This window comes from Nematostella vectensis, chromosome 6 (genome assembly GCF_932526225.1).
Source record: "Nematostella vectensis chromosome 6, jaNemVect1.1, whole genome shotgun sequence".
Taxonomy (NCBI): domain Eukaryota; kingdom Metazoa; phylum Cnidaria; class Anthozoa; order Actiniaria; family Edwardsiidae; genus Nematostella; species Nematostella vectensis.
This window is the reverse complement of record NC_064039.1, coordinates 12,525,821-12,552,058: the sequence shown is the minus strand read 5'-3', so window position 1 is coordinate 12,552,058 and position 26,238 is coordinate 12,525,821. Positions and strand designations below refer to the sequence as shown.

The 26,238-nt window shown below is 40.1% G+C and overlaps 4 protein-coding genes across 4 annotated transcripts; 2 read left to right on the top strand and 2 right to left on the bottom strand.

Moving 5' to 3' along the window:
- Positions 1-1,109: 1,109 nt before the first annotated feature.
- On the top strand, positions 1,110-4,039 carry LOC125567973. Its single transcript, XM_048729130.1, has 2 exons — positions 1,110-2,032; positions 2,217-4,039. The coding sequence occupies exons 1-2, from the start codon at positions 1,110-1,112 to the stop codon at positions 2,248-2,250; spliced, it is 957 nt and encodes a 318-aa protein (XP_048585087.1). The 3' UTR covers positions 2,251-4,039.
- A 787-nt stretch (positions 4,040-4,826) lies between these two features.
- On the bottom strand, positions 4,827-11,196 carry LOC5521043 (CDK2-associated and cullin domain-containing protein 1). Its single transcript, XM_032366157.2, has 9 exons — positions 11,005-11,196; positions 9,187-9,310; positions 8,383-8,485; positions 7,671-7,766; positions 7,012-7,108; positions 6,652-6,741; positions 6,185-6,326; positions 5,514-5,554; positions 4,827-5,438 (listed from the first exon to the last, which is right to left on the bottom strand). Exons 1-9 carry the CDS (start codon positions 11,069-11,071, stop codon positions 5,428-5,430), a joined length of 771 nt encoding a protein of 256 aa, XP_032222048.1. The 5' UTR covers positions 11,072-11,196; the 3' UTR covers positions 4,827-5,427.
- Positions 11,197-15,914: 4,718 nt separating this feature from the next.
- On the bottom strand, positions 15,915-18,544 carry LOC5521042 (kappa-type opioid receptor). Its single transcript, XM_032366197.2, has one exon. It carries the CDS (start codon positions 18,345-18,347, stop codon positions 17,280-17,282), a length of 1,068 nt encoding a protein of 355 aa, XP_032222088.2. The 5' UTR covers positions 18,348-18,544; the 3' UTR covers positions 15,915-17,279.
- Positions 18,545-22,413: 3,869 nt separating this feature from the next.
- Positions 22,414-24,121, top strand: LOC5521041 (beta-1,3-galactosyltransferase 5). The gene has a single exon (XM_001640804.3). The coding sequence runs from the start codon at positions 22,515-22,517 to the stop codon at positions 23,637-23,639; it is 1,125 nt and encodes a 374-aa protein (XP_001640854.2). The 5' UTR covers positions 22,414-22,514; the 3' UTR covers positions 23,640-24,121.
- The last annotated feature ends 2,117 nt before the right edge of the window (positions 24,122-26,238 follow it).

The following is a 26,238-nucleotide window of genomic DNA, read 5'->3' as shown; positions in this document are numbered from 1 at the left end:
TGTATTGTGGTTCACTCCGGGGTAAATGATTTAAGGAAGTCTAGAGCAACAGACATCGCTGACAACATGCAAAGATGTGTTCAGAAATTAAAATCACGTTGGCCGAAAGCAAACATCTATGTGTCGGGAGTTTTATACAGTCTCAAGGGAGACAATGTAAAAGTAGATGACGTAAATTATTATTACGAAGAAATCTGTCGGAACAATCAGGGATTATGTAATTTCATCAACAATCAAAAAGTCACTGCGGACCGATTTGGAAACATCGATGAGGACTCCTTCTACGATGACATCCACTTGAACAATCGAGTTGGTACCAAAAAGTTAGTGACGAACATCAAGGTACAAGTTGGTCTGAGAAGCGAAGACAAGGAATCCAATCGAGAAGGACAACAAGCTAGGAAATTAAACAGACAAAGAAGACAAAGACCCCCATGGAATTCAAGCTATAATGAAGCATTTCCGACACTTCCACCACCTTTCCGAGCACTTGACGCATTGGCGGAATATTTCAAAAGACAGGGGTTTGCGCACCGTCCAAGATAAGTGCATATGTTTAAATAATTTAATTCACATGTAATCAGAAAAAGATTCGTTTTGGTTGTTGGAACTTAAACGGTTTTAACAGTAGGGTTGTGGGAAATAAGTTAAAATTTAATGATACTTTAAGCACTATTAAAAGACACGAAATTTTTGGGATAGTGGAAACGCATGCAAATCAAAATTCCGATCTCAAAATAAACAACTATAAACATTTTGTAAAACATAGAGATTCAACAAGATACAAAAAATCGGGGGGTATAGCCGTGTACATCAGAGAAAATATTTCCAGTGGAGTTAAATATATACCAACAGATAATGAAAATGTCCTATGGGTTAAAGTGTGTAAAAATATTTTCAACTTACAAAAAGACATTTATTTAGGAACTGTGTATCTAAGCCCAGCAAACGGGCGATGTAATAATTATGAAGAAGACATTCTAGAAGAACTTGAATTTGAAATATTAAGGCTCTCTCTAAAGGGGGATGTCATTATCCAAGGGGACTTTAATGCAAGAACGGGTATTTTGCAAGAATTTGCTCTGGATGATGAACAAAATGACGAATTTATGGGTCTACCAAAAGATTACCAAATTGATATTCCAAATAATAGAAATTCACAAGACTCTAAGATAATTGACAGCCGAGGAAGAAATTTAATAGAAACGTGCACTGCACTCAATATGCGAATTTTGAACGGCAGAGTAGTAGGTGACCTTGAAGGTAAGAAAACCTGCTTTCGATACAACGGAAGCAGCGTTGTTGATTACATAATTGTAAATAATGAAAGTTTAGACATTGTTGATTATTTCATTGTGAATCCGCTTGAGCCACACCTGACTGATCACTGTTCGCTTTCATGCAGTCTAAACCTGAAATTTACATTTAAACAAAAGGATAATTCAGAAAACGTACAACTAAGTGAGCTCAAAAGATTGCGCTGGAATAACGAGATCAGTAGCGAGTCAAAGCTATTGTTCGAGTCCGAAGAAGTGCAAACAAATTTAAATGCGGCTTTAAATAATAATTGCGTAGACACATCAGTAGATCTTTTTACAGAAACGCTCTTATCCGCATGCGAAAACGCAGGACTGCGCTACCAAAACAATGACATTAAAGAGAGCAGCGTTAACAAAATGTGGTTCGACAAGGAATGTAAAAATGAAAAAGAAAATTTACGCTCACTAGGCAAATTACTTTCAAAGCAGCCTGACCAACGCGAGCTAGGAGCCGTCTTGAAGGAAAAAAAGAAGTCTTTTAAAAAACTCTGTAGGCGGAAAAAGTATACGCATTATAATAATATAGTAAACAGTATCGATTTCAGAAACTCTAAAAACACTTGGAAACAAATAAATAGGATTTTCAACAGCAATACACATAAACAATCACATCAAATTAGACCCGAAGAAGCTGCTGTTTTTCATCAGCACTTCGAACAATTAAACGCGACAATAGAATCACAAAATACAATGGAAGAAGTAGAAAAAACGCGAATAAACAATAGGCAAGGGCCATTGGATCACGAATTCACGGAACTCGAAATAACTAACGCCATAAAAAGTCTAAAAACGGGTAAAGCACCCGGCGCTGATAATATTTTAAACGAAGTATTAAAGTGCGGCGAAGAAACTCTGAAAAAGCCATTACAAATTTTGTTTAATAAAATTTTGAATAGTGGGGAATACCCATCTAGCTGGAGTTATGGTCTGATAGTATCGATCCTGAAAAAAGGAGATCCTAGTAAACCGGAAAATTTTAGAGGTATTACCTTACTCTCGTCACTAGGAAAAGTTTTCACATCCATAATGAACAACAGATTGTACAATTACCTTGTCGAAAGAAAAATAATCAAACCTGAGCAGGGAGGATTCAGAAAAGAGCATGGAACAGTGGATAGTATTTTCATCCTAAAATCTTTGATTGACAAATACGTTAAAGCAAAGCCAAAAAAGAAACAAAACTTCCTATTTACGTGTTATGTTGATTTCAGTAAAGCTTTCGACAGAGTACCAAGACACAAACTTTTTGATAAGCTAGAGCGTTCAGGCGTAACAGGGCGATTTCTTGAAGTTTTGAAATCAATTTACACAAATGATAAGTCCTCAGTCAAAATTAGAAATCTGTTAACGCCAGCCTTTAGGTGTTACAACGGAGTGAAACAGGGATGTATGATTTCCCCGACACTATTTAATTTTTATCTCAGCAGCTTGTCCGAGGAACTAAATACAGTAAGAAATTGCAACGATGTCGAACTCAATTCACGACCTATTAGTTGTTTACTTTATGCCGACGATTTGGTAATCGTCTCGAAGACTGCCACGGGGCTACAAAAATATTTAGACAAACTAAGCGAATTTTGTGATGAAGCAAAACTCACTGTTAATCTAGAAAAAACTAAGATAATGATATTTAATAACTCTGGGAAAACAATGAACAACTATCTCTTTAAATACAGAAACAGTAAAGTTGACATTGTCAAGTCATATAAATACCTTGGGGTGCATTTTAGCACCTTTGGGAACTTCAGCCTAGCAAAGCAAGAAATAAAGAAGGTCGGACTAAAAGCTTTGTATAAGCTTCGAAAAGAAATGGGAAACCACTTTAGAGACAAAATAACTCTAACACTTAGGCTCTTTGATACCCTTGTAACCCCAATTCTATTATATAGTAGCGAGGTGTGGGGAACAGACTGCAATGACAAACTAGAAAAAGACCCCATAGAATCTGTACACACAAGGTTTATACGTTGGCTGCTAGGCGTCAACAGGTACTGCAGTTCTAATGCATGTAGATCCGAGGTCGGTAGATTTCCAATGCGTTTAAAAGCCAAATGTAGAGCAATAAAATATTGGCAAAAAATGATAAATTCTGACCACAGTAAACTTGCTGTGTTGGCTTTCCTAGATTCTTTAGAAAATAACAGCAAGGTAACTTGGGTGCACAAACTGAAAAACATTTTAGATCGAGCAGGCTTGGGCTATATATGGCTTGATGCCCCAAACACGTCTATAAATTTAATAAAGATGCGCTTTGAAGATATCGAGCGACAGGTGTGGCTAAGTGAGATTCACAATGATAGTATGAGACCCACGCCAAAAGAATAAATTGCGAACTTTCAGGACCTTCAAGGTGGTCTACGAACTTGAAAAATATCTTACCCAAATTAATAATGTACAACACAGAATTGCCGTCACAAAATTAAGACTAAGCAATCATAATTTGGCCATCGAAACAGGTAGACATGCCAAACCATATGTGCCCCCAAATGAGAGGAGGTGCACGATTTGCAAAAATGGAATAGAAAACGAAGAACACTTTCTTGTAAAATGCCCTACATACAACGCGATTAGAAAGGCATACTATAGTGTTATCAAAGACAAAACTAATATCAACTTAAATGCAATGACATCTGAAAGAGCTTTCCTTTTTATTATTACCATGGATCAAAGAAACGAGATCATTAACAGGGAAACTGCAAAATATATTTTTGACTGCACAAGAAAAAGATTTGAATGCCTAAAAGAATAAATGCACACCACGGATAATGACAATCTCCTTTTTATCTTAACTATTTGGAAAAACACCTGATATATAATCATGTATAAGGGTACCAAATAAAATATATTGATTGATTGATTGATTGATTGAGGCTCCATTGTGGAGGGGGGGAGGCTCCATGGTGGAGGGGGGGGAGGCTCCATGGTGGAGGGGGAGGCTCCATGGTGGAGGGGGGGAGGCTCCATGGTGGAGGGGGGGAGGCTCCATGGTGGAGGGGGAGGCTCCATTGTGGAGGGGGGGAGGCTCCATGGTGGAGGGGGGGGGGGGGGGCTCTATGGTGGAGGGGGAGGCTCCATGGTGGAGGGGGGAGGCTCCATGGTGGAGGGGGGAGGCTCCATGGTGGAGGGGGGGAGGCTCCATGGTGGAGGGGGAGGCTCCATTGTGGAGGGGGGGAGGCTCCATGGTGGAGGGGGGGGGGGGCTCCATGGTGGAGGGGGGGGAGGCTCCATGGTGGAGGGGGGGAGGCTCCATGGTGGAGGGGGGGAGGCTCCATGGTGGAGGGGGGGGAAGTGTATACATAATGCCTAAGTACATGCCTGGGTCATCACTTGAAGAAATACAATTTCAACGGTTTTAGTTAAAAGGACAGTGTCACTGTCTACTGTGGAAGGCTCAGCAAATACTCCCTGGAGTAGCGCCTAGTATAAAGGGGGGAGGAGTATCCCCTGAGACATCTTTGACACCCCACCCATCCACCCTAGTACAACAAATATTAGCTACAGCCATGGTCTGATGGGAAAATTCTTTAAATATCTATAATTGAGAGTACTGTAAATCCCTAAAAGCTGAATTTATGACAGCCTGGATGGTAATTGAGACACTTGCCTCAGGGGGGAGGGGAGGGGCACAGCTATAAACACAATAGGGGGTCAAACATTAAAAAAAATCAGTTCAAAGTACACAAAATAATACCAATTATAGAAACTTACATTCCCCAAAAATAACTCGTGACTCTGAATTTAAACCCAGCATCATGATTTCGGTGCAGATAAAATCCTGATGCATTATCCTCCTGCTATTCATTTACTGAAATGTTTTTTGGTAATCAAGGGTAAAATGCTCAACCACTCCCCCCCTTCCCTACCCCCGAAAAAAAGAAATAAAAAAGTAAAAGCTTCTACACCCAAGAAAACCCTGGCTTTGTTTTTAATCCTAAAGAAATACTGACAAGAAGAAATTCTAACCCAAAGTATATGTTGGACCCCTTGCCATATGAAAAGTACAGCTGTTCCTTATGAGCTAATTTAGAGAATACTTATTCTATTCTCCTGATTTTAGAACATATCTTTTCAACAGATTTGTTCATATCTAATAAAATTATCTTGCAATTCACCAAGAACCTATGTAAAACAGGAAAAAGAAACTTTAGAAAAAAAAATCAATAATGAACCACTCAAAAAAATATTAACACTTACCTTGAGGCTCATCTCCCCTTCGTTTCCTCCCTGTGCCTTCCCTAAATAAAAATAAAATTTATTAAAATAGGCAACCTTGACCAAATTTAGCATGAAATGATGAATTCTACCAGGCAGGCGCCTTTCATATGTACAGCATGTCTGTCTGGTCATAGAAACCCTGTTTCCAAACCTTCAAACATAGCCAGCCTGAGTTTAACAAGCCGCTTGTAGTAAAAATTGCAAGTTAGAGACATTTGAGACTTTGGGACCAGGTACAGTACAGATTTTCTGGTGTCATTCTCTAGATTTGCTCACAAAATGTAGCTGGGGGGTCCACAATAACCCCCCTAAATCCTGTTATTCCAGACATTTTTTTTACTTGATAATGATCCCAAATATTTTTCTCCTGATCCTGTGTGATTTGAATAACCCTAGACCAGCTTATATTATTTCAGTATCCCAAATGCCAACAATCCTGAATCCATAAAACCCTATCGAGGCCCCTCCGCTTAATGCAGAGGAAGGGGAATCCAAGACTCAGAGAAAGAAGTGCACTCTGAAAGCATTTCTATAGCTTCGTCTGTAAACTCCACTTCCATTTTAGATCAGCCAGGGCCTGCCAGTCTGTGGCATTTTGGATGCGCGTGCAACATCGTGAAACGGTCTATTGAGTGATTGTGATAGTGTACCTGGTAAAATCAGGGTTATCTACAAGGTCCTTCTGCATCTGCTGTGTTTGCTCTATGAGTGAGGGGAGGTCCTGTGGTGTCGATGGTGGCAAGAGGTTTGGGATGTACTTGGCAAATAGAGCTGGGTTCCTCTCAGCAAAGCCTACAATTAAGCAAAATGGAGATACAGTTCTGTGTGAATATTGGGTACACCCACAGCAGAGCAACAAAATGTTTCTTTTCCCTTTTTGCTCAAAGTGAAGATGCTTAATCACATTAACATTGAAAAATCTTGGAACAATCTTTTCAGATTGCTCTCAAAAACATTTCTTGGAACAATATTTTCAGATTGCTCTTAAAAACATTTCAAGACTGATTTTGTGAGTAGAAAACTGTTGCATGGGCACAAAAAGTTTGTTAGTGGTGGTGATTAAATGGACATTTGAGATCTCTTTTTACATGAGAAACAAGTTCTTCTAACATCTTACCAGGATTCAGTGAATACAGCCCCTTTATAATTGACATCATCGTCTGGGGATTCACAGCAAATGGCTGCACAGACAACTCAGCTATAAGATCTGAAAATAGCAAATGAGTTACCAGCAAATCAAAGGTAAAACAGTCAGGTCTTTTATGTGTCATATAAGGCCTTTCCTGTCAAGGAAACTCTTGCATGGGTGCCAAAAAGTTTTAGTGGTGGTGATTAAATGGTCCTTTGAAATCCATTTTCTTCACTCATATATGCCTTCCGCACACTAGAAAAAAGGGCACAGGTTGATAAAAAACAATAACAACAATAATTTGAGCTTGCAAGAATTGAAGCCTATCAGCTAACTTGTTACACTTACTAAATAGTAATGGGTTATCTGCCACATACTCCATAAATAATGTCTTTAGTTGGACTGAAAGATCACTATGCAGCTTTGGGACCACATAAAATCGATTCTGAAACACAACATTTTGTTCAGTGTCAATATGTGCTTGCTAAGCCACTCACATACATGAACACTGTATAGAATAGGGGCTGTGGAGCACACACTCACCACTCACCCTAAAGGGGGATAAATTAATGGAAAATGATGTGATTATAGCAATTTCTACCAAACTTTCCGAGTAGGCGGTGGAGATTGGTAAGTAGGGGATGGAAGTTATTTTATCTTTTTAGCTCAAATAAAACTTAAATCAAATTTAAAAAAAAAGTAGCTGGCGCTTTCGTCGGCCGCCGGGGCCTAATGAAACTCCTGCAAAGAGTTTTGTGATCAAAGAATCTCTGCCCCAAACCTGTAAAAATCTGCAACATCCTTTCCCCTGACCCTTAGGGAATTTCTCCAACCTCTTTAGGGGATTCCCCTATCCACCTTAGGGGATTTCCCCACCCATCATAGGGTATTCCTCACATTAAAAGGGGATTCCCCATACACCATAGTGAGTTCTCCCAAATGTCACAGGGGATTCCCCCATTCACCAGGGATTCCTCCTTCCAACTTTATGGGAGAGAAGCCCATACCATGTAATTAAATATAGCAACTATTCCGGCCACTGCCTGGAAGTACTGCGCCATGGCAAAGTGGAACTTTTCCAGATAATCTTGTCTAGGGGAGTTCTGAAAGATCAAATGAACATTTCTATTTTTATTTACAACAGAAATTGTCTACATTTATAACAAAACTTCTGAAAAACCTATTTGGGTTCTTAATTTTGTAACCCTTTTTTAAAGTTTTACAGTAAAACATAGAGTGGTCAAGACAATGATTTGTCATGTAATGTTAGTTCTATATTGTATTGGAAAACTGTGATTGCTACAGATACTATTAATAATCATCTCCTAGGGTTGACACTTACCAAGTATAGCCCTAGCAGATATTATGTAATGACTAGTCACCAATACCTTCATACAATTTGTAGACATTTGTCCTCAATCACACACTTACATAGTCAAGACCAAAAATATGGATAATTGTGATTCACTCTCTACAGACAACATTAATTGAAACTGTTAAATCCACAAGATTACATGGGTACTGGCAACAGATTATTTGGAAATCTACACACTGTGAATTTAGGTCCTAGAATGGAAACATGTTTCTAGGCATCCTGTCTCCTTTATCTAATACAGCAGAACTTGTACTCAAGCGATGCTCAGATACAGACTTACTTTCAATCCCTTTCTTCTTGTAATTCCAATAAAACATAAAACATCAACAAAACCAGTACAGTACCTGTAATTCGTGTGTGATCTGTCTAAGATACGAGGAGACCAGTTCTATCAAGCTAGAGTGCATTCTTTCAGAATACTGCCAGCAAACGCACTTGTAAACAGTACTGAGAGGAGAATATCAGAAAGATCAGAGGTGGATCTAGGGATGGTCTGAGTGCCCCCCCCCCCTTTTTTCAGGTATTTGGGTTAAAAATAACAAGAAATATAAGACAAAAAACATGGAAGAATAATAAATCCGCCCCCCTTTCTTGAACCCCTTGCTTCTTTTTGGAACTTCTGGTTCCAGCCCTGGGCCGGGTTCCTAGAAAGCAGGTTAACGCTAACCCAGGGATAAATACCCTTTTTATCCAATCAAATGGCAAGATAGCCGTATTTATCCCTGGGCTAGCACTAACCTACTTTCTAGGAACCGGCCCCTGATGATCAGCACAATGTGTGAGATTGGGTTTGTCCATCCAGCTTTGGAACACTAATTCAAAAGTGTGTGCTTATTTAAAACTGGGCACATGTTTCGAAATGAAATGTCTACTTTACATATTTAACAGTGTGGAATGTATTCATTTTTTGTTCCATTGTATGGACAGTATTAACAAGTCTTAAATCAATATTGATAAACAAAAGTTACAAGCCTGACAATCACATGCTGAAGATTGGAAATGAGTTGATTTCATGACCCAAAAATCCCAACACAGTACTGTAAGGCACTATTTCATTTATTGGATAAAAAGAAGCATTTATTTGGAGAGAAGCACATTATAGCATATGTCTTGTTGATTTCTAGTACACAAAAACCAAAAGCTTTTACCTGTACATCTCCTCATAAGAAATGGGGATAAACTCGCCAGGGTTTTGCTTCAGGATCAAAAGTATGGCCCCTTCCAGCTTAGGCCAAAACACTGTTGAGTACTCTTTGTCCTTGTTTGACAAGTCTGTGGGATCATTCACAAGTGACAGTAAAAGTTAATACAGTAACAGCAGATTTTCCTAGGGAAATCTTTTCTGATATCTGTTAACATGCATTATCATTATATTATAATGTCTTCTCTGCAATTAAATTAAATGTTTCAAATTAACACCATTTTATCTTTAAAGTTCATCCCATGACATTCAAATTATGTAATGGTTGTTATTAATTGGTTATTAGTTAGTTATGTAAACACAAGCCCAATTGTGTGTACTGCATTTTGCCTTAGAAAATGAAGATAAAGCAATTTTTTTATTTAGCCAGGGGCTTTAGGATAGTGGTTTCCCCTGCTCTTACTATCCTAGAGTATGGGTCTTAAGGGTGCTAGGACATTTCTCTGAGGAAAATTTGAAACGTATAAATCCGACAAATATTTGTGAAATAAAATTAATTTAGGCATGGCATCATTGTTTATCAATGCCTAAATTTTGATGACGTCATCAGGCGATGACGACATCACATTATGTCACAACAGAAAAATTCTATAATCTTAGCTGTTGAAGTATCTGCAATGATGAATATAGCTTTATAGCATTATTCAGGGGGGTGCCTAAAAAGTTACGTATGCTTTTTCGATTCTACCAAATAATAAAATTTTCATGCAGTTTTAATTTTTATTTTTCCACTCTTTTCTAAATATTTTTTTTAATTTTCAAAATATTGGAAAAATGATAAATAGTTTCATAGACGGCAACTAGGTGAATATTCTTTGCCTAAAAAAATCCCGATCAGTCTACTCTTCTCAAAGATTATAGAGTTGGAAACGCAAACTGGAAGTAGAATTATCTATGCATGCGCAATTGAGTATTGCGATAAAGCCTGGTTACAAATGCGAATGTTGTGAAAAAAATTTGTTATCAAAATATTAACTATTCTCTTGCTTTTTAACAGTGAAATATGCATTGAAATAACTCTTTTCTTGCTCAAATCAGCACTTGAGGTCACCAAGTAGGTGCCCTAGGTGAAAAATCACGCTCGCTTATTTTTGTTTTACAGTATTTGCTGTTTTATTACATTTTTCTCACCAGTTTCGGCGTTTGTTTTCGAAGCTAAGAATGTCGCGCGCAGGTAATTGTTTTCCTGCCATTCGATTTTCCCGCCTAAACATGTGTAGTTCCTGGATAATCGCGCGCGCCTAACAACAAAATCGCCAAGTAACAAGAAATGTCCCAACACCCTTAACGAGGGCTTGCTAGCAATAATCCACCCAGCAATTGCCTCTTTGCTAGCGAATTTTACTTGCAGCTGGTGTTAGGGATAACCGTGGTTTTGCAGCTATTTCTCAATCAATCGCCATTGGGGTTTTTGCATAGAACTCTCAAACAGTATATCCATATGACCTGATATTTGAGATTCATCCACTATCTTACTGACCAGCCTACATCAAGCGACTACTTTTCTCCCAAGGTTGCAAGGGTGGCCACTCAAATCAACTAAAAAGTAAGATTTTTCCGAGCAAGACAAATAAATGTGACATCAACAGAGCAAATTGACAAATGATAGTATCTCGTCCAACGCGCAATCAATATTCTATCAATCCATCGGTAAATAAACCGTGCATAAAAACTTATTAGAAAGCTTTGACGTTTTTCGAGTCTTCGGAATCACATTTGCTTGACATTGTTCAAACTCCAAACATGATGTTAACCAATATATTACCTCGTGGCGACCGTAGAAGTGACGAAAAGGCATTCTCATGGCTAGACATGACATTTGTCTCACCCATCTTAAAGCATCATAGTTTCTCCAGTTCTATATTTCGCCATAATTCTATATTGTTTTACCTAACTTCAACATTATTCCGGTATGACACACATTTCACAAAATCTCCGGGACTATGGTCTACCAGGCTACCTCATCATTGAAAACCACAGGGAGCTACGCTCGTGAGCCTGCGATATCCATTACCTTTTCCTGTTTTCCCACGACTGGGGGGAAGGCCCGTAGGCTGGAGTTAGGTTTAGGGGGGATGGGAGGGGGGGGGGGAATTGACTTTTAAGGCTTCCCCATTAAAAATCCAAATAAAGTGGTCAATATAAGCCGCAGGGATCACCAAGCAGCGAAGGATGGTCTGAAGTTGCACACGCCTTGGGGTGAGTCTTCAGTAGAACGATTTTGGAGTTCGATTTCTTTTCGATACTTAGCTGAAAATAGGTGAGAAATCGGGGGGGATGACTGACGGTTAGAGAAATAGGGGACTGGCTTGGCTGGGCAGAACCAGATAATTGATAGGCTGGGTCAAATATCGGCTGAAGGAACGTGTCCTTTGCAGCCGATTCAGTTGTCATCTCTGTTGTGGTTTAAACATGGTTAGATTCTTGGTCTTATGCAAAAGCCCCCCCCCCAAGAATAAAAACACAAACAACAAACAAACAAACAAACAAACCTTAACAATTAAACCTCAACTCCCAATACATCCTGCCCCGCCGGCCTCCCTAAGCGCCAGATCATGGACCGCATCGCCAACCAGTTTGGCCGAAGACTATACCAACATATACTTTGATATTCCTCTCCTTAGAGTTTCTAACGGGAGGGGTTACTTCCACTATTGTAGTGTATTAGCACACTTTACTTAAGTATCATATAACAGAGATGACGTTATTGATAATGATTCTTTGTAATACCATATAAGGTCATGGCGTATGCCATAAGTTGTAAAATACTGTGATTTAAGATCAGTCTATATTCGCAAACCAAAGCATGCGGTTGTGTTAACTGACTCCAATGAATATATAGCGAAAGACACTAAAACTATCACTTCCATTTTCAGAGTTTGAAGACTCCGATTCAGAAGCAGTAAGAACTCCTTCCCCAAAGCAAAATTTTGTTTATATAAGCGGCGTTTTGATTGGCTCACATTATGTGACGTAAGAAAGTCGATCTAAAAATAGCCCTTAGCGATCATTCACTATCTCACTGTATAATACACAAGATTCACTCTCCTACTCGTGTTCTCCTGGTTGAGTACAGCCTTTCCAGTGAATGCGTTTATCTTACAGAGGTATTTTATTTTCAAAAGGATTAAAAATGCATTTTTTCATAATCAGATCACATTCTTCCTGTCTTATTCCACGTTGACCTCAAGTTCTGGCATAAAATAAATGGTCTGGTAGAAAAGAAGCAAATATTACTTCCTCTCTATACCCTACAGCAAAAAAATCTTCTCTTTCGCTTATAGCGGTTTCAGATCACGCGCCGTCAAAACAAATCTACAGGACTATTTGACTTTTGCATATTGATTGACAGCGCACTACAGCAAAAGTCAAATAGTGCCGTTGAGTTTTTTTTTTAAACGGCGAAGGCCGCGTGTGATCTTAAACCACTATAACAAGCATAAAAAATATCGGAGCACATTGCCAAGAGTGCAAAAGGAGGGTTCATTATTTATGGCCGAGGGGGGGGGGGGGGGGGGGTTGGTATTCAGCGGCACTCCACTTGAGTTTTCTGTACACCCCCCTTTGTCAACATCAAAACTTTGTTGACCCCCTCAGGAGAAACCCAAAAACTTGTTTGACCACCCCCCCCCTCCTTTAACAATCCACAAAACTACATTAATAAAGTGGAACCTGTATTCTACGATGTAAAGGAAAATCCATAATAATATCGTTGTAGCGAGGTCGGGTTATTAATGATCAACTTTTACAAAATAATAATATTGTAACCGCTCTGTGTAAGACTGTACCAGTTAAGGTCATAACTAAAATTGGAGGCATTTTGTAAATAAAGAAATTATCCAATCACAGCAGAGTACCCACCCCCTCTCTGTAAACTGTAATCTGCATCTAACAAGATCAGTCAAGTCAAGAAAATCGATTAACTGTACTGTACGTGTGTGGTGTCTTAAGTTTTTCTCTATTTGTCGATTGACAGAATCAGTTATATCGTTGTATCGAGGTCAAAATTACGCTTGGGAAAATAGATTTGTATCGTAGAATCGAGAATATTGTTGCATCCAATATCGTTAGATCGAGGTAATTTCTCGTAAAATTCATTGTATTTCCGCAGGGAGAAAGGAACGTCATCGTAAAATCGAGTTTATCGTATAATCCAGTATCGTAAAATCCATGTTCCACTGTAATACGAAATATAGATACATATAAACAAATCATGCAATAAAAACAACCAAGAAAATATTGCTTATTGTCAAATGTGACCTTGTGGCGTTTCGAAACAGTAAAGAATATGTATCTATACCTATAATCTTTGCATGCCATATCACTAGTCCATATCACGCAGGACAATTTTATATTTTACTGCATGGGACTGTCCTAATAAAAGATAAAATCGTCCTGTGCCCTTGGTCTGATAGATCTCCCAGATCTGGTACTCGCGGGGGTGTCCAAAGCAAAGATTTCCGAGTCAGACTTTTTTTACATCATTTATAACCTGCCGTACTAGATTCCTAGAGCATTTTACAAATGCATATATTTCAGTTGTTGTTTTATATTGATCCTATATGTTATTGGCAACGCTAGGAAACAGCTTTTCTTAATTACTCATTTTGATAATGATAAATAAAAAAAGTTCCTACTTTTAAAGGATGAAACTTTTTCGACCCCCCCCCCCCCTTCAAACACATTGAAATTTTTATGACCCCCCATCGACGTACTCAAAACCTTTTTAGCCCCCCCCCCCCCCCATGTAGGAACGGACCCCCCCTCGGCCATAAATAATAAACACTCCCTAAGTGATTCTTGCTTTTTGATGTCAAAAGGATACCGCATGTCATTGTCAATGCAGAGACAAGCCCTCTCCAATAAGCCTCGGCCTCTCTTCGAGACAAAAAGAATTCTCAGGAGAAATCTCGGGAGATTGTTGCAGCTTTTAAAATGCATTTAATGTCATAATCAAGTCACATTCTTCCTGCCATCTTATTCCACGTTGACCTCATTTCTGGCATAAAATGAATGGTCTGGTAGAAAAGAAGCAATAATACTTGTTGTGGTTTGAAATGCTTCTTGGTTTGAAATTGTTAAAACCAGTTTGAAAAAAATTCAAACCATGCCACATTTGTTGTGGTTTGAAATGCTTCTTGGTTTGAAATTGTTAAAACCAGTTTGAAAAAAATTCAAAATGCTTCTTGGTTTGAAATTGTTAAAACCAGTTTGAAAAAAAATCAAACCATGCCACATTTGAAACCACAACATACTCCCGCTCTGTACCCTACTGCAAAAAAATCTTCTCCTCCGTCGCTTAACAAGTATAAATAATATCGTAGTACATCGCAAAGAGTACAATAAGTGATTCTCGCTTTTTAATGTTAAAATGATACCGCATGTTACTGTCAATGCAGAGACAAGACCATTCCAATAAGCTCCCTCTTTCTTCGAGACAAAAAGAATTCTCAGGAGAAATCCTGGGAGATTTTTGCAGCCGGTGAAAGGAAACCACTTCTATTAATCAAAACGTGCATGACTGAATTTTATTTGAGTCCAGGTAAACAGGGTAGGGTACTTCAAGCAATTGACATCAGGCTTTTCATTTGAGGGGCGTCCATTATCTTGTTCACGTAATCGTAAAATCCTTTTTGGCGGACTCGTTTTCGCTGAATGTACAGAGTAGCGGCTGCATTTGGCAAGCATCGCCGCGTGACTTATGATAATGCTCTTTTAAGAGCTTAAAAGCTCCCTATTATTTCGAAATGCTCATTAGTCTTTCTTGTATAAGGCTAATGTATGAACATAGGTGGGACTATTTAGGGCGGCGGAATGTGAGGGCTATAAGAAGGGTGAGATCCATCATTTACTCACTTGCCCGATCATATCAAGACTCTCCAGGTTCCTTGCTACAGGCTCTCCTGCAAGGTTAGTGATGAATCACTTATTCTTCACGAACTTACATCATTAATTCTAAAGGGAAGGCTTTTGATTTGTTCTCTAGATTATCTCCAAAAAGTGACAACGACAACTTCATTTTGATCTTTTTATGGACTTAGAGCGTAAGATTACATCATTAAGATTTTAGAGTTCGCTTGTGTTAAACAAAATGCTTTCAAGTTGCACTAGAAAATTTATAGCCGCGGATTGATTGTATTGTAATCTTCTAGCAATCCTTGCAAATCACTCGCAGGAAGTAGATCGAAAATAAAAATTTTATGATAATGTTTTAGTTCAGAAGACTAGCTCTTGCTAAACGGCACACACAATCACCATGAGCGGACGCTACCTGTTCCTAATTATAAGATCTTAGCGCAAGCACCAAATGAACTGTATTAGTAGTATTAATTATATATATTTTAAAATAAATCTTTATATTTTGTATTTTTATTTTTCGAAAGTTCCAGGATGAAATTCCTCATCGCAATCCTATTAGTCATCTTATTGACGATTGCTCAGTTGTCGGAATGCAGAAGCGCATACGAGGATGAATTTACAGGGTTTGAAGAATCCCTTCCAGCCAAGGGATGCCTCGGTCACAACGCCCAATGTACCCGCTCTCCGAAACAGTCTCTTGTAGTCTAGGTAGCGATGGACGGGGCTTTGCTTTATACCACAGGAACAAAGGTATAGGTAAATTAATACCTCTAGCTGCCTGAGGAGAAACTAGTGTGTGTGTTAAAATAGTCACTCCAAGTTTGAAATGTTTAATCAGGATGTAATGATATTTAAAGTTTTTGTAATAAATTTGTTAACGTATTGTTGTCGTGGCTTCGTTTAGCGATGAAAGACGCCTATTGTCCTAAGGCATTTACCTTTCGCGCCCGCCATTAATCTGGCTTCCCTACAAAACCATTTCACACTCTTAAATATGCACCTTTCAATATCAGCTAATCAGTTATGCGGGGAACAAATATATTTTCAAACAACCATCGTCAATAAAGTACCGCAGTACTTCATTTGAGGACCATTATTTTGAGGTTTTCTCGCAAATACACCATTGTAGTTTCAAATGTTAAGTTGACAAGATAGTGATTGATTGTCATTTTTTTACATCACTGTGGTTGCAATCAGCAACTGTCCCGGATGTCGATGGCGACGAGACCGCCAAGTTTGTGCGGCAGCCATTTAATCAGCTCGTGTTAATTAACGCCTTCACTGCTAGCAGAGACCTCTTTTCTCTAACCAAGCGAAATACAGAGAAAAGAGGCATCTGCTAGCAGAGAAATTAACGCCTTTGTCATAAGAGAGAATTGTGCGAATTAAGTGCCCCCTGCCCTGCCCTGGTCTACGCAAGCCGCTGACACGCGAATAATAGCTACGAGAGGATATTATTCGCGAGCCAGCCGCCACAAGTAGGCCACCCTCTACTTTCAACAAAACAGTCTAAAGCACCCTAAAAGCGTTTAGTCTGTATTCTAATTCTAGTCTTGTATTCTAATTACCCGTGTTGACGTTTGCACAGCTTTAGCAATAGACGACCTCTCTGCAATCTCCTAAAAATATGCCCGACTACTGAAATAGAAACATAGGAGGGCCTGATACTCAGGTTACTGAAGAACTCATAGAGTCACTGAGAAATGACTTCATTACAACCCGTTATAGTGACTACAGAGGAAGGACACCGTTTGCATTGGTGCTATCATACATTTTTATCTTGCTTTTTTTTCTTGTACTTCTCTGCTTCGTTTAATGAGTATTTATGGAGAGAGATAGCCATGTCAATGGCAAATATGGTAAGATTCTATGGTCTCTAGACACCAAAGAAAAAGAACAGAGTCGCTTCCAATATTCAGACGCCTCCTAGGGCATCGAGAGGGCACCAAGTGAAGCGACGCGAAAAATCCACATCGGAGACATTGTTAAAAAGTGTTTCATAATGATGATCATAAGACATCGATTTGTTCTTTTTCCAAATTCCTTGAACGCAAAATAAAGGGCGCTAGAGGTGGAAGACCCTCTCCCCTATGTATTTCAAGTCCCTTTTTACACAAACAACTTCTTATTTATGATACTCGTGCGAGAAATCAAGCAAGTACAAATTGAAAAAAAGGGGTTTTAGATAACAGTCCTTTCTAAAGCTATGCTTCTCCTAGTTTCAGGGAGAGTCCCAGTCCCTCCCTCCATAGCCACCGCCACGCCAACTTGGTTTCCTCTCTGCATCACTCTCTTTGCCCGCTTGCAGCATGTTATGGCGCCAATAACGTCCACGCACCCACGGCGATAGTTTTCACTGAATATCAGGTACAAATAGGGCGTGATGGCGCTGTTGGAGTACGCAGCAATAAAGCGGAAGATGTGATATTGTGTTGAGGTGCAAATTGCTCGTTTCCCGTGAGGGCTGGGGACGAACAGACACGTGATCACCCAAATCCATGAGGGACACCAGCAAAGAAAAAACACCGCGTAAACCGTGACCAGCATCTTCATGATTCGTCTGTTCACTCGCAAAGTGTAGCTCGCATTAGCTGGAGTCACCATTCCCGGGATTCTTCTCTTGAAAAGTTTGACCATTGTTGCGGTATAGAGAACCGCGGAGATAAACAGGGGGATGACTGTGACGACGAAGAACTCCGCGCACACGAAACGATTAAAGTTTTCCTCTGTATGGAACACTTTAGTAATGTTTAACGAACATTTTGTAATGTTTTGATATTGCTCAACCTCGCTAGAATGGAGATAAACGAAGTAAAATCCGAATACAAATATCCATGTAAGGGTTATAAGCACTGTGACGACTTTGCCAGTTATAGGCCTCTTAATAGGAAAGAAAACCGCAGCAAAGCGGTCAATTGAAAGCAAAGCAAAACTATGTGCTGAGACCGTTGCTCCTATATAGGGAACAAAGCCCATGACCTTGCATAGCACATAACCAAACATCCCTTTCACTAGCCAAATTTGTCCTATGTGTATTTGAGCGATTTTTCCAGGCATGTTGCACAAAGTAACAATGAGATCAGCCACACACAGATTAACGATAAGAATATTACTGACTGTTCGCATACGCTTATTTGTATTCCTTGCCACTGCTGCAATGATGAGTGAGTTGCCGGCTAGAGAGAGAAGTATGAGAATGCCATATGCTGAAGTTTGAAGTGCCATTGAGACTTGACTGTACGACGCCATTACAAAACGAAAGAGTTAATTTCTTTTTAGATCACTGAGCGATGCTTTTTTCCTCGAAACTATTTGTTCGACGAAAAATAAGATAACACACAGAATAACTCTCTCTTCTCTTGTCCGTGTCCCGACTGAAGTCTACTAGTTCCACGAACTTCTTTGAAGAATAAGAAGTTCACACTTGAAGTCAGTTCTTGTTATCAATGTTTCCGGACCAACTGATATTTACTTACCGATCTGCTGAAAAATGATTGTTTGTTTGAGAAGTATATTACTTGTATCGCGCACATTTTCAATAAAAACGGCTCTTTATATATAATATTTAGAATGCCTTTCTGTTTCTTTACATTGGATACCATTTGCTATTTGATATTTAAAACTTCGATATTTTAAACTTTACTTCCAAATCTTGGCATAGCACACTTGCAATATTTGTTGGCTCTATCCATCTGAACAGCTGATCTAACAAACGCTAGTTCTACCACATTCACATGTCCTCCCTATGTTACATTCTGTCATGAGTTTCAATGCTAATCTCTGCTTTAATTACGAATATCTGCCCATGATAATATTTACAGAGTACTGTTTGTATAAAATTAGATTTCCATCTCTATAAAAAAACGCTTTGAAGCATTTTTTCTCTATAAAAAAACGGTTTGAAGCATTTTTTAAAGGGAGGTTTGGAGCTTGCCGCGCTTTTTAGCTCATGATAAATTAATGATAAGAAGCAAACGAGAACAGGCTTCACCATGCCCGTACACAAGGGGGTGGGGGTGCGCGGCGCCCGCTCCCCTCCCCCCTCCCCCTGGCCGCCAAAATATGGGTATTCTCTCGCGTTACAAGTGCCATTTAATAATTTAGTGAATTGAAAAGGGAGGTGGTGAGAGACCTCGCATTTCAGATCGAATAAACTCATCAAATTATACAGATTATACGATTCGTGGCCGACATTGTCATCGGAGCGACTACAGAATACAGGGCCAATGGGACTTCACACATTGATTTCTATCGAACGACGCAATAAATACAATGGAAATACAAATAAGTTTGCATGTGGCCCTGAAGTAGTCTAGCTTTTTCTTGTATGCATCTAAGCGGAACACTTATATGTGTCCACGTGTGTGCTCTCGTCCCTCCCCTCCCCCACTGCAAGGGCAGTAGAATTGGGACGGTAACACACATCTCACAAAAACAAGTTACATATTTTTTTCGTGAAAAACACTTAGTTGTTTATTCACAACAGAAGACAGTTTTATTCTATGGCGTTCAAAATTCCGCCAAAATTTAAAGTTGTAATGCAATCTGTTATTTTGTTTTTAATGTTGATGGGTGGTATGCAAGCACCCTCTCACCACAGTGGTAGCAACTATAGTGGGGGAGCCAGTTTAGATGCTGACAACTCGTCAATGAGGCAGTTAGTACTAGGTTACATTTTACTAGTAGCACACAGCCTATGACCTGACTTTGTGCACTCGTATGAGTCAGTAAGGCGGCAAGCCACCCTCCGCCCTTCATAGATGCACAATGTTATAAGATGGTGGTAAATATGGTTGAAGGCATGCATTGTCTGAGCTCTAGCTTCTTGAAGGGATCTACAGTTTGATCAACAAGGATCAAGCTAATGTACCTAAGGGATCTTGTAAAGTAAAAAAGGAGATAATTATGTAGGGGGGGGGGGGGGATTGGGTCAAAGGCCAACTCAGGAAAAACAAATAACACAATTGAAAAAAAAATGGTCATTCAAAAAAATATGGATGTGGGGATTGGTAGTGTCACCTCTATCCAGTTTTTTATGGATTTTTTTTTTGTAAAGGGGATGACAAATTTTCCAGTATAAAAATGTTGGGGTGCTTGACCTATCTGTGAGGGGTTAAATTGTCATTTGCGGTTTATCGCAGGCATTTTAAAGGCTTGCTATCCTTTAGGGGAGGCTTTGAGAGTTTTTTATTTATAGCAAAAATAGTATTTCAAAAAAATTTGAAAAAGAAAGCAATTGATAATTATGTTCTTATGTGCTCTATTAAATGTGCTATCCTTTAATGTTGAGGAAAAGCCACACCCATTTTACTATCTTTTATGGGTAAATTTTTTTGGCTGAGCGCGCAAGAAATGTTTATTTGTGAGTCCTCCCCTCACCCCCCCACCCACCAGGCAAATTTAGCAAGGGAAGTTGACTGAATTTCCTGAAGGAGTTAGATTGAACCCCTGCAAAAAATGTATTTCCTTCTTGAGTTTTTACCGCTCTCCCCTGTACTTCTGAAATAGTACAAGGGATGGTAAAATATCTATTTCTAGACTAATAGCTTTTTTAGTCTCAGATGATAAAACTCCAGGGTGATAATGAACCCTGTCCTCCCATAGGAAAAATAAAATGCTTTATGCAAATAGCACGCCCCCACCCCCCTCCCCCCCCCAGTACCTGTTATTCATATAAAAAGGTACCCATAAGCTTAAAAAACCGGGAGATCGCTTTAAAATGGCTACATTTAGATAAATTCTCCAGGTAAAATAAAACAAGTTTGATATTTTTCTACTGAAAGATCATTGCGAACACTGCAAAATCTACTAGTTTTAGTAGTCTCGTATGCCTCGATTTTTGCCTTGCCCTTTTCAATTGAAGATACAGACATCCATCGATCACCGTTTTCCAGGTTCCGTCTCGTTCGAAAAAGCCCGCGAAAAATCTTATATTCCATATAAGTGTATGCAGTCAGTTTAGTCTATCTCACTTCCGGTAAAAAAAACTTCCGGTAAACTTTTGGAGCGTGTGAAAGATCGTCAGCTGAAAAAGGTCAGTATAGATCACAACACTCACATGGACACCAGTGGAATTATCGTTTATTCCTTTTTTTTCTACAAATATTTATTTGTACGCGAGGGGCCGACCCTTTGAGCCGTGTGAAGAAGTTTTAGTTCACAAGGTCCGCGAATTTCACAACACTCAAAAGGACATAAAAATATGTGAAAAATTCAGTTGTTTTTAGTATGCTTTTGGATTGTTTTCTGCAAGTTTTTGCTGCTATGGTGGAACACAGCCGTAGATATCAGTTATAAATGCCAAATAAACAAGAAAAACATGAGAATGCAGCCTATCTCTTCTCACTTCACGTCCGTACGACGAGAATACGACCGTGAGAGACTTGACTCTAATGTAAACATGCTAATTACTTTATCCTAATGACCGTCCTTCTGAGCCGTGTGAACGAGTGCTGACCGTATCGGTCACGCGTAGCCTGCGTGCATCCGGAGAATTTTGAAACCTGATGCACGCAGGCTAGATATGCGTAGTGTCGAAAGATGCACGAGTGTGACGTGGCTACTGTTGTTCTCTGTCCTCAAAAATGATTCGGACATCATACGAACAAAGACCCTGTTGGCAAACATCATACTTCATAGTCCGAGCCCCACACCCCCCAACAGCTCAACTGATAACTTTCCTTGCAGAACAAACACACATGACTCGTTTATTTTCGTAATAATATCAATCGCGCGTTAAATTAAATGGGAATACATTCTGCCGTGTTCCCTTGATTTAAACATGCAATTCAAATACTTGAAGAGCGTACTTTGCTGGCGCTCTTATGGTGACCCTGTTCAAAGATTTGCACCCCTGGAGGGATTCTTTTAATGCCGACCTGATAGGGGTCGTATTTTTTAGGGATCAAAATCGGGCCTCAGGTATTGGGTATCTTAGATAAAATAGGCTTTTCTACTAGAAATGGTATCTTTTAGGGGTTCGCTATGAGCCAACGTTTTCTAGATTATTAAACACTTCCGACTTCTAAACAAGAACACTTTGAGAATTTGTCATCCAATACTTTGTTATACAGTGGGATACTTAAATCTGCGTTTTGGTATTTTTTTAGGGATAATTTGAAGGCATGATTTTTTTAGGGTAGCAATTTTTGGTTTTAGACATTTTTAGGAGTATTTTTTTAATATCCCGACTAGTATCCCTTTCACTTTTACCTGAAGACCCCACCTCGGGATTTGCACTCCGAGCCACCTCTGATTGCCAAGTAAAAGGATTCCTCTTCAGTACATATCAGTTTATAGTTAATGTTTAACTATGGATATAACGCCTTCAATAATAGATTATCATGGAACACGTATGCGTCGGGCATACTATTTGCGAGAGAAACATCCCGAAAATAGAGCACAAATGTGGAAAAGATGTGCGATATCTCTCGTGTTGAGAAGATTGATATGAGCACAAATATGCGATGTTGCCTTAAAAGCTCGTTGCGATCTCTAGCTGCTATTATTCTGTCGGTGTTTCTCACAATGTGGTGGATCTTCTCGGCAGTAGTATTCAATCCCGTGGACCGAATTAAGGGTGTCCAGAATTTGCTGCCTGTAGTCACACCGAACTTACAGAATGAAGGAGGGATATTCCTGCTAATTCTTGTTACATCAGCACCGGGAAATTTCGAGGCAAGGTCCACGATCCGCCGGTCATGGGGAAAGCGTGGCAAAAATGATGCAAAGTTTCACGTTGTCTTTATGCTTGGTGCAACCAAAGAGCCGGAAATTTTATCGAAACTGAAAGAGGAGATAGGCTCTTATGGGGATCTTATAATTGGGAAATTTACTGATTCTTACTCAAATCTACCGTTAAAATCCCTTATGTCATTGCGGTGGGCTTCACAGATCGAAAGTCAATTCACCGTCAAAACAGATGACGATATGTACATTCATACAACTCGACTCTACGAATGGCTTCTACGCCACCAAACCTCTAGGCTTTATGCTGGGAAAGTTCGCCAAAACGCTAAAGTCAACCGCTTCCGGTTTCATAGGTATTCGGTGTCTTATAAGAACTATCAAGAGCAATTCTACCCTGCATACTGCTATGGAGGATTCTATGTTCTCTCGCGAGAAGCATTGACTAGTGTTTTGAGCGTGAGCAAGAGATACCACCCCTTTCCTGCGGAAGATGCCTACTTGGGAGTGCTCGCTAAAGAAGTTGGAATCACGCCTGTGGATTTATCTGATAGAATTGTCCTAATGAAATCCAATTTTTGGACGGAAATTGAAGTGAAGTGTATAGGAGCTGGCTTCCTAGGTGACGCAATAGCAGTTGGGGATAGCTTGAAGCCGCCCTCCATTGAATATTTGCATCAAAAGTTTGCGGTAGAGATTCAGAGATTAGAGAATGAGGTCTGTGCCCTTAATAAGATCACACTGAAAGCAAAAGCCTTACTTGGGCTTATACTTCTCATTGTATTCGTTGTTGCTACCGTTTTATCGCTTTATTGTCGGCAGAAAGCATTAAATTACAAGATCTTTCACGAATGATTTTTCTACGTGGTGGCAGCATCGTATGGCAGTGGTTAATTTGTCGTTTGAGTATATATATTTTTTTATTCTGATTCTACACACACAGAGAAAAAACTACTCCTCTTTGCCCCATGACATCTAAGCTTCGTTTTACGTTTTCGTGGACGCATTAGCGTGGATAATACGGATATTCTTACAATACAGATCCAACTGCCGACACACTTACGCATGAGGAATGCATTATTTATCCGAAAAGAAGAATAAAATCCGCATTAAACTACAAGGTTTGATCACCTAAAGCGTTACGTCTGGCTTCTTGTAATATTGTGAAATTGTTTAAAATCGATTAGGAATACCATTTACCCATAACAGTTTATTTTTATTTTGGTATATTATTAACACTTCTTAGTTATATAGAAATTATGATAAGTAACAATGATCAGATGATTAGTAACAGTTCTTCGCTGAGTCAAGCACACAAAGTAAATAAAGAATAAACAACTCTAGCCTCGTTCGCTGGCTTCTATTGGCTGAGCGGCTTGTCGGTTAATAACGTCACTTTTGATTTGCCGCTTGCCTTGACAACACAGAGGGCTGTCACGAGAACACGTTTATTTATAAGGCTCGTGTAAACATCACACACTAGCTTTGTACCTCTACCCTAGCTAGCAAAGGCCTCTTTTCTCTGTGCTGATTGTAGACCATGTTGAAAGTCATTTTTTTACCAAAAAACCCGGTTTGGCCATGTAAAGGAAGGAGTGTCCTTCAAAGTCGAAGTTCAAATCTACAGGAGTTTCATAACAACATTTTACCCGCAAAGCTATCGCTGATTGCAGGGTTTTCTCTTAGAATTGGTATTTTTTTGGGCTTCTGGGGTATTCTTAGGGTAGCAATTTTTAGAGTGCAGGTATTTTTAGGGGTATTTTTCGAATTTCCCGACGAGCATATCCCTACCACTTTTACCCGAAGAACCCCCCCCCCCCCCCCTCCCCGGGGGTTGATAGGTACTGGATGATGCTGGGGAAAGATTATTGTGGATAGAAGCACCTGTTACTCGTTGTTTACTAAGAGGCAAGCTGTGTTATGTTTTCTGTTTGCGCACAGATGTAAGCTATTCTCCAGACGTAACAAATTGATAAAATAGATATTAGAGACACGGTATTGGGGGGGAGGGGAGGGAGGAAGTGGGCGATCGATTCCTAGGGTCCTACTCCTTTAATATGAGCCCCTGGGACTCGTTGTACCGTTGCCTGCTTAGCAGCCGCTCTTAGTGGCACGCACCCCTTGTGGGAAAGAGCGGCTAAGCAGGCTACTTGTGCCGCCAAGCACCCGGCGAAACGGGAGGGGACTGGGAGCTGTAGGAATTACGTTAGCTAGGTGGTGAGGGGTGCCGCGCATCCCAAGGCTTCCAGTTTCCATTCTTCCCTTCCCATTTGACTAGTACTTGGTCTTACATCCTGATGATAGACCCTGTACTAGATAACACATGAGGCTGCTTTCTTTCAAAGAGCTCTAATTATTATACATTGTGCATGTTTTTAATCTTTTGTTGTTTTCTCATTTTATTGTAACTTACTTCTTTCTCCACCAACAAGTACAACTCTCCCCCTTATCGGCCTTTTTTGTTTTCCGGCCTATACCTCCCCTACCTCACTATCCCCTTCTTAAATCTTTCCCTTCTCCCTTCATTATAAGAACACCTGCATCACTATCTCAAACCCTCTGTAGCATTATCCCCATAATTACCGTCCCGTCCTCACCCCAGCCACAAACCTCTACCCGTATCACAACCATTATCCCCCTTTTTATCCCCCCCCCCTTCTCCCCAGGTGCCATGGTACGAATACCCGCTTTTAACCAAAAACATAGACGCACGATAGTTCAAATGTTCATATTAACACCCGCATACGCGCAACACGCGATAGCTCCGATGCTTATATTAACACTCGCAGAGGGTTTGTCGTGGAACACGCGATAGCTCCGATGCTCATATCAACACCCGCACAGGGTTTGTCGTGGAACACGCGATAGCTCCGATGCTTATATCAACACCCGCATAGGGCTTGTCGTGGAACACGCGATAGCTCCGATGCTCATATCAACACCCGCACAGGGTTTGTCGTGGAACACGCGATAGCTCCGATGCTCATATCAACACCCGCACAGGGTTTGTCGTGGAACACGCGATAGCTCCGATGCTTATATCAACACCCGCATAGGGTTTGTCGTGGAACACGCGATAGCTCCGATGCTCATATCAACACCCGCACAGGGTTTGTCGTGGAACACGCGATAGCTCCGATGCTCATATCAACACCCGCATAGGGTTTGTCGTGGAACACGCGATAGCTCCGATGCTCATATCAACACCCGCATAGGGTTTGTCGTGGAACACGCGATAGCTCCGATGCTCATATCAACACCCGCATACGTGGGGCACGCGATAGCTCCGATGCTCATATCAACACACGCATAGGGTTTGTCGTGGAACACGCGATAGCTCCGATGCTTATATCAACACCCGCAGAGGGTTTGTCGTGGAACACGCGATAGCTCCGATGCTTATATTAACACCCGCAGAGGCTTTGTCGTGGAACACGCGATAGCTCCGATGCTC

Excerpts from the sequence above, each read along its gene's own strand:
- LOC5521041 (XM_001640804.3), top strand. The coding sequence starts at position 22,515 with ATGTGCGATATCTCTCGTGTTGAGAAGATTGATATGAGCACAAATATG.
- LOC125567973 (XM_048729130.1), top strand. The coding sequence starts at position 1,110 with ATGGGTCTACCAAAAGATTACCAAATTGATATTCCAAATAATAGAAAT. Across the intron at positions 2,033-2,216 it reads GAAGAAGTAGAAAAAACGCG|GGGGAATACCCATCTAGCTG; the intron begins AATAAACAATAG and ends ATTTTGAATAGT.
- LOC5521042 (XM_032366197.2), bottom strand. The coding sequence starts at position 18,347 with ATGGCGTCGTACAGTCAAGTCTCAATGGCACTTCAAACTTCAGCATAT.
- LOC5521043 (XM_032366157.2), bottom strand. The coding sequence starts at position 11,071 with ATGGGTGAGACAAATGTCATGTCTAGCCATGAGAATGCCTTTTCGTCA. Across the intron at positions 9,311-11,004 it reads ACTTCTACGGTCGCCACGAG|ACTTGTCAAACAAGGACAAA; the intron begins GTAATATATTGG and ends ATGATCCCACAG. Across the intron at positions 6,327-6,651 it reads GCTGTATTCACTGAATCCTG|GCTTTGCTGAGAGGAACCCA; the intron begins GTAAGATGTTAG and ends GCTTAATTGTAG.